The 8,593-nt window shown below is 38.7% G+C and overlaps 1 protein-coding gene across 1 annotated transcript; it reads right to left on the bottom strand.

Moving 5' to 3' along the window:
• Positions 1–3,814: 3,814 nt before the first annotated feature.
• LOC140831394 (uncharacterized) lies at positions 3,815–7,854 on the bottom strand. The gene is made up of 5 exons (XM_073195148.1): positions 7,818–7,854; positions 6,940–7,733; positions 5,113–5,202; positions 4,849–4,907; positions 3,815–4,304 (listed from the first exon to the last, which is right to left on the bottom strand). Exons 1-5 carry the CDS (start codon positions 7,852–7,854, stop codon positions 3,815–3,817), a joined length of 1,470 nt encoding a protein of 489 aa, XP_073051249.1.
• Between the last annotated feature and the right edge of the window lie 739 nt (positions 7,855–8,593).

Raw genomic sequence — 8,593 nt, 5'->3', positions numbered from 1 at the left:
GCAAATCAAAACAACAAAAACAAACAAACAAACAAGTCATGAAATATTTTAAAGAACTTGGCCTCAATATAAATTCAAAATCCATCATGCATTTACAATTCAAATCAATTAAACCACTTGCTCATCCGGATAAAATCATGTGATTGGTTCGTTCTCTAACTTCAAATCTCTTCAACCATGTTTCAAGTCATTCTCAATTTATGTCAAATTTTTACAAACACATATCACAAGGACTTTTTCGGTAAAGATTGAGTTCAAAGCAATATTCATTCAAGAAATGGATACCCAATAAATATTTGATGCAATGAGGTGTGTGAAAAATTGATCAAAATTCTTATTCAATGACAGTGTTTATCGATTGTCCATAGGCTAGATCCTCCCAATCACTCTCCACTAGTATATTGGACAACTATGACTAGGTTAATAGGATTTTCAATGGTTATAATGTTAGGCCTCGGTTCATGGCTACAAATAAAGTTTAGGAGTTCAAATAAGGGAGTTCTTTTGATCTCCATTTTTTTCTTTTTCTTTTTCTTTATTCATCTCATCTCTTTTTCTCCCCTTTTTCTCCAATCTTCAACAATGTATCATTATTCATTTTTTCTTTTGTAGGAGAAAATCAATTTCTTTCGAATTCTTACTCCTTTGAGAAGGTAGGAATTAATTGTATAAGATATTCAAAAGGTTGGTAATTGTGGGATTCTTGAAAAAAATTTTTGAATGGGGGTCTTTTACACATATTTACGTGTGCCATTCAAATTCATATAAGCTCAAAGAGGTGACAAATGATAAATTAATTTATTTGGTAGCTTGAAAGGCTCAATCGATCCAAAAATCACCTAAATCATTCCTAAATCATAATTTGTCCGTATTTCGCCTCGAGTGATGTTTGGATAGTTCTAGACAAAATCTCAATTCACCATCAAAAATTAGAATCTAATCATCGTGAAAATGGTGTCTCAATGCATCAACCAAATACATATATATTCAAAAAGAAATGTGCTTGGCTTCCAAGGAATTTCAAAAACACAACTCTTTTCTCTTATAGGCTCAAAAGGGCTTCAAATGAATGTTTATGAATAATATACATGGCCCAAATAAATTCAAAGATTGCCTCAATAATTTATGTGTTTGCAAAAATTTTATTTCAATGTCAAATAAAAATCACAAAGTTTTATAGAAATTTTAAGTATCAAATTCACCAAATCTCATGATTATTCTCTAAATTTTTCAAAGTTGGTCAATTACATGAATTTAATGCATGACATTTCTTTTTCATAAAAATATTTTCATCATTGGCCAATTCATTAAAAATTTCATGACTAAAATACTACAAACACACAAAATAAATCAAAAATTTAAACACACCAAAATACACTAAATAAATAAACACACGAAAACAAATAAAAACTCCAAATAAAATAAAATAAAACACAAACCAAATAAAATAAAATAAATCTCCCCCAAACTTAAACATGTGCATCGTCCTCGATGTGAATAAGCATGATAAATAGGAAAATGCACATACACTGGGCAATGACCGTCAGTGGTCATTGCCATCATCCTCATCATCGTCATCGTGGTGGGGTAGTTGGAACTCTGGCCGGTGGTAAACAGGTGGCCACTGTGGAGGAGGTGGAAACGGATGACCAGAAGTAGAAGCAGATGGAAACTGCTGAGCCAACACCGAAGTGAAATCCATCATGTAATCCATGAATGTATCGGCCCTATACCTCAACGCATCCATCTCTTGGCGTTGAGCTCGCATGTCCTCTTCCAACATAGTCAATCTGTTTCTCCTGTGCCTGTGCTGCGGTGGTTGTTCTTGGGCTTGGGCTTGGTCACGTCTCTCTGCAGCTCTTCTATTAAATTCTCTTTCAGCTCTACGTGCTGCAGCTTGGTCATTTCTGATGCCCCCATGTGGTTGAATTACCACAATATCTTTCTTTGGTTGCAACAACTCTTCATTCGGTGCCCAAGTAACTCCCGCATGTTGGCACAATATGGTGATGAGAGAGGGGTGGAGAAGTCCACTCGGAGAGTTACCACTTGCATAATCGAAAATTGAATTCTGAAGCAATCGACCTAGATCAATTGTCTTCCCTGTCATAATGCAAAATGTGAGAATGGCTCTCTCCTTGATCACGGTAGTGGTGTGTTCGGTAGGCTTGATCCTAGCAGAAATGAATGAATACCAATATTTGGCCATTTCCTTGAGGTCAGACTTTGCTAGGCTCAAGTGCACATTGTCTCTCATTCGCCATTCGGCTCCCTGTGTACAAATAGTCTGAAGAATACTGTCATAATCAACATGCTCATTTCTGTATTCTTCGTACTCGTCGTGCATGATTTCAGGAAAGCCATATATCGTGTTGATTGTACGTGCATCAAAGGCTACCTCTTTTCCTCTCACAAACACCGTTAACCGATCATGTCTAACCTTTAAGTTAGCGTAGAACTCTCTCACCAGTGATATGACAGCATCCTGTGGCTGTCTTCCAAACTCCTCCCACTGTCGAACCCTAAGCATTTGTTCAATTTGAGTATCAGGGAAGCTCATATCAAATCCTCTCTCCTTGATAATGCTTCTATTCAAAATCTTCCCATATTGTTCTTCCGCCCTCTCATCATAAAACCGACTCGCATCATAGTTCACCCTTGATGATGATGAAGCACCCTTTGATGACTTTCTTTTTAGTGGCATTTTGTCGAACACCTTCTCAACAACTCTTTAATTCAACCCACTTCTCAAAATACAAGATTATTGCAATCCACCAAACTACTACTTCACAATATTCACACTTCAACAATGTACACAATAATCAATCAACAATATTCCCAAAATCAACAGTATGCTTCACAAAATGAATAATTTCCTTCCTTAACAACAAATTTCGAATTTAGCAACAAATTTGCTAGAATTTGCTCACCTTGGGTGTGTTGAATTGTTTCTTGAAGAACAAAAACAAAGTTGTGTTCAAATTCTTGAATAAATTTTGAATCCCCTTTTTCAACCCTAGGTTGGATTTTTGAATTTGATGGAAAGAAATGAGGTATTTGATGGAATGTGTGAAGATTTGTAAGTTGTAGTGATGAATTTGTTGAAAGAAGAACAAAGATTTGGTGTATGAGTTGTGTTTGGAGTAGGGATTTTCGAAAATATGGAAGTGGGTGTTCTTGAGAGTGTGTTTCGGTAATGGAAGAGAATGCCCGATTGTTTCTTAAAAAGGTGTTACCGCGGGAGCGGTAGTGTAAGCACCGCGGGTGCGGTGTCATTTCGAACAAGCAGCGCGGGTGCGGTAGTGTAGGCAGCGCGGGTGCGCTCTTGTCTCGGCAGTTTAGCGCAGGGGCGGTAGCATAGGCAGCGCGGGTGCGCTGTGTGTTCGGCAGCTACGCGCATTTCTCCATAATGCACGACCGCGGGGGCGCTAGTGTAAGCACCGCGGGTGCGGTAGTGCTTCGGCACTCCTAGCACGGGGGCGCTTTATTTGTGTTGCGGGTGCACTCCTGCTTCGAATTTTCTTGAATTTGTAATGCACCTCAAGCATAGGTGCAGTGCACATGAGACTGTCAGGGCGCTCCTGTTTTATCAAAATATTTTCTTCTCAACTTTTCAGTCCTGAAAAGAAAACAATTGAAAATCATTAAATTTGGGAAGATAAAATCACACATTATATCTAAAAAATACAAAAAAACAAATAAAATGATACAAAAATAAAATCAACCCCAAAATCAAAATGCAAAATAAACAAAAAATTTGGGTTGCCTCCCAATAAGCGCTTGGTTTAACGTCATCAGCCTGACTTTCATCAGTCTACTTTGGTTCTCGCAGTGGGATGTTGTCCATGTGTCGCACTTCATTGCCAAAGTAATGCTTGACCCTCTGACCATTGACTTTGAATGTCTCGTCATTTTTGCATTTTAGTTCAATTGCACCATGTGGGTACACTTTTTCTACTGTGAATGGGCCAGACCATCTGGATTTTAACTTACCAGGAAACAACCTCAGTCGAGAATTGAATAATAACACCTGTTGTCCTGCTTCAAATTCTCGTCGAAGAATCTGCTTGTCGTGCCATCTCTTGGTATTTTCTTTGTATATCTTGGCATTCTCGTATGCATCATTCCTGAATTCTTCCATCTCATTCAACTGCAACAGTCGTTGCTCGCCCGATGCTCCCATATCAAAATTTAGCTTTTTGATAGCCCAAAATGCCTTGTGCTCCAGTTCCAAAGGTAAATGACAAGCTTTCCCAAAGACCAACCTATAAGGTGACATCCCGATAGGTGTCTTGTATGCAGTCCTGTATGCCCATAAAGCATCATCTAGCTTGATTGCCCAGTCCTTTCGGTTTGTCTTCACTGTCTTTTCTAATATTTGCTTTATCTCCCGGTTGGATATCTCTGCTTGCCCATTAGCTTGCGGGTGGTATGCCAGTGTCACCCTGTGCTTCACATCATACTTGGCCAATAGTGAGTTAAAAATTTTGTTACAGAAATGTGTACCTTCATCACTGATAATGGCCCTAGGCGTTCCAAATCTCGTGAAGATGTTCCTGTGGACAAACTTAACAACAACTCGAGCATCATTAGTACTGGTGGCGATTGCTTCCACCATTTTGACACATAATCGACAGCAAGTAAAATGTATGATTGACCAAACGAAGATGGGAAGGGACCCATAAAATCAATACCCCAGACATCGAAGAGTTCCACCTCCAAAATATTTGTTAGTGGAAATTCATGTCGTCTAGAAATATTGCCAACTCTTTGGCATTTATCACATGACTTTACTAAGGTATAGCTGTCTTTAAACAAACTGGGCCAATAAAAACCGGATTGCAATACCTTAGCCGCTGTTCGTGACGCTCCAAAGTGTCCACCATAAAGTGAGGAATGACACTGCTCTAGAATTATACCCGCTTCTTCCTCAGCTACACATCGTCTGATTATCTGATCAGCGCATCTCTTAAACAAGAACGGATCGTCCCACAGGTAAAACTTAGCATCGTGAAGAAATTTCTTCTTTTGATGATACGTTAAATCTGAAGGCAATTATCCTGCAGCAAGGAAATTAGCTATATCTGCAAACCACAGATGTGTAACACTTACCTTGAAAAGTTGTTCATCTGGGAACGACTCGTTGATAGCTCCACCTTCAGTTCGTTCTTCCAGCTCTAATCGTGACAGGTGATCAGCCACCTGGTTCTCACAACCTTTTTTATCTTTGACTTCAAAGTCAAATTCTTGAAGTAGGAGTATCCATCGTATCAATCTGGGCTTTGCATCCTTTTTGGCAAACAAGTATCGAAGAGCTGCATGATCAGTAAAAACGGTTACCTTGGTGCCAATGAGATATGTTCTGAACTTGTCAAATGCAAACACCACTGCTAGCATCTCTTTTTCAGTAGTTGTGTAATTCTGTTGGGCTGCATTGAGTGTACGACTTGCATAGTAGATAGCTTTAAACATCTTGTCTCGTCTTTGTCCCAATGCTGCTTCTACAGCATAGTCGCTAGCATCACACATGAGCTCAAAGGGCTCCTTCCAATCAGGTACTATCATGATGGGTGCTGAAATCAGTGCTGCCTTGATCTTATTAAATGCCTGCAAACAGTCATTGTCAAAAATAAATGTCGAATCTTTCTCTAACAAATTACATAAAGGTCTAGTAATTTTAGAGAAATCTTTAATATAACGACGATAGAACCCGGCATGTCCCAAGAAACTTCGAATTCCTTTCACGTTCTTCGGCGGTGGAAGATTTTCAATTGCCACAACTTTGGCCCTGTCAACTTCTATTCCTTTAGCTGAAATTTTGTGGCCAAGCACAATACCTTCTGGAACCATGAAGTGACATTTTTCCCAATTCAGAACTAGATTCTTAGCCTGACATCTCTGCAAAACAAGCATTAAATTTTGCAAACAATGATCAAAAGATGTACCAAATACAGAAATGTCATCCATAAAAACCTCCATTATTTCCTCAACCATATCAGAAAATATGGCCATCATACACCTCTGAAAAGTAGCAGGTGCATTGCATAGTCCAAATGGCATTCTCCTGAAAGCAAATGTACCGTAAGGACAAGTGAAGGTAGTCTTCTCCTGATCCTCCGGTGCTATGACAATCTGATTGTAACCTGAATAACCATCTAGAAAGCAATAATAATGATAACCACCAACTCTATCAAGCATCTGGTCAATAAATGGAAGTGGGAAATGATCTTTCCTAGTAGCATCATTCAATTTCCTGTAGTCTATGCAGACTCGCCAACCAGTCACTGGACGAGTTGAAATCAATTCATTGTTCTCATTTTTTACTACAGTTATTCCTCCCTTCTTAGGCACTACTTGTACTGGTGAAACCCATGAGCTATCAGATATAGCATAAATAACACCAGCATTTAACAATTTTAATACCTCAGCCCTCACAACCTCTTTCATTGCAGGATTAAGCCTTCTCTGATGATCAACATAAGGTGAATATGACTCCTGCATCAAAATTTTATGCATACAAACAGTGCTAATTCCCCTTATATCAGCAATTGTCCATCCCAAAGCAGATTTAAATTCTCTCAACACCCTCAACAATTTTTCTTTTTCAGTACAAGTAAGAAAAGAAGAGATGATTACTGGATATGTTGAATTTTCACCTAAAAATGCATAACAGAGTTGACTTGGAAGTTCCTTCAATTCGGGGGATACTTTTGGTACCTCTATACTTGCATCTTCAAGTAGTTCTACATTATGCACATCAATCTTTTCTTTAGCCAATATATCAAGAACAAGTAACTCCTCTTGCACGTCCCAATCATCTTCATCCAGTATAGACGCCGATTCCAACAAGCATCTCTCCAAAGAATCTTTCGTCAATCTACCTGCACCAACATGAGATACACATGAGTCAATTACATCAATGCTATTACAAGTACTTACCTCATTTGGTTCTTTGATTGTGTTGTAGATGTTGAACATAACTTCTTCTCCACCTACTCTCAATGTAAGCTCACCCTTGTGCACATCAATCAAAGCTTTTCCGGTGGCCAAGAATGGCCTTCCAAAGATAAGTGGGGTGTCCTGATCTTCTTCCATATCTAGAATGACAAAATCAGCAGGAAATATAAATTTGTCTACCTTTACCAGAACATCCTCCACTATACCCCGTGGATATGTAAGTGATCTATCCGCCAGCTGCAAGGTAATAGTGCTAGGCTTCACCTCGCCAAGCTCCAAAGTCCTGTAAATAGAAAAAGGCATTAAATTAATACTGGCACCTAAATCACATAAAGCTTTATTTATTCTAGAACCACCAATAACACAAGGAATAGTAAAACTCCCTAGATCTTTGAGTTTCTGTGGTAGTTTCCTTTGAAGTATGGCGCTACACTCTTCTGTCAATTTCACTGTCTCAAACTCATGCAACTTTCTCTTCTTTGACATCACATCTTTGATAAACTTTGCATAGTTTGGCATTTGTTCTAACGAATCAGCAAATGGAATGTTGATGTGAATCTTCTTGAAAATTTCCAAAAATTTGGCAAATTGCTCATCCAATTTCTTCTGTTTGAACCTCTGCGGATATGGAAGAATTGGCTTGAATACCGGCGGTTGTTCAACTTCAACTTCAACTTTGGATTCCTCAGTTTCGACTTCTTCAAGAATCACTTCCTTTTCATCCTTCTCATTGGAATTTTTACCATCAAGTTCTTTTCCACTTCTCAAAGTCACAGCTTTGCATTGCTCCTTTGGATTCACTTCAGTGTTACTCGGGAACTGACCTTTATTTTGATCTTTCAATGCATTAGCTAATTGACCAATCTGTGTCTCCAATGACTTCATTGTAGCTCCCATATTTCCCATGTGAGTTTCCATGCCATCAAGACGAGATTCAGTCCTAGCCATTCTTTTACTCGATTCTACAACAAATGTCCCAACTAAATCCTCAAGCGAAGGTTTTCCTTCCCCCTTTGATGCATTGAACCCCGGTGGAGGATTCAAAACATTCTTATTATTAGCATATGAAAAATTCTCGTGATTTCTCAAACCCGGATGATAAGTGTTAGGGGGAGGGTTACTTCGATATCCTCCATAACTACCAAAATTCCTATTGTTGATATAATGAGCCTCATCAGGAATATGTGGTTCCTCAGTGACAACATATGCATTTTCAACCTCTGATGTACTAGCCTTGTTCATTGCTGCAATTTGAGTTGTTAAAGCTAAAACTTGAGCTGTGAGTGATGTAATAGGATATATGGCATAAATCCCAGCTTGCTTCTTCACTCCTGATCTTTCAGTCGGCCACTGATAACTATTAATGGTCATCTGTTCAAGCAAATCATATGCTTGATCGGGTGATTTGGCAAATATTGTGCCACCAGCTGCTGCATCAACAGTACCTCTTGTTTGTCCATTCAAACCATTGTAAAATAATTCAATCTGTACCCAATCTTCAAAACCATGGTTTGGACATCTCCTCAACAATTCCTTATACCGTTCCCATGCCTCATATAGTTGCTCAAAATCAGTCTGCCTAAAAGTACTTATCTCGATTTTCAACTGTGCAGACTTCGCAGGTGGGAAATATTTT

The sequence above is a fragment of the Primulina eburnea genome, chromosome 5 (genome assembly GCF_022965805.1).
Source record: "Primulina eburnea isolate SZY01 chromosome 5, ASM2296580v1, whole genome shotgun sequence".
NCBI classification, from domain to species: Eukaryota; Viridiplantae; Streptophyta; class Magnoliopsida; order Lamiales; family Gesneriaceae; genus Primulina; species Primulina eburnea.
This window is presented reverse-complemented; position numbering and strand designations above follow the sequence as displayed.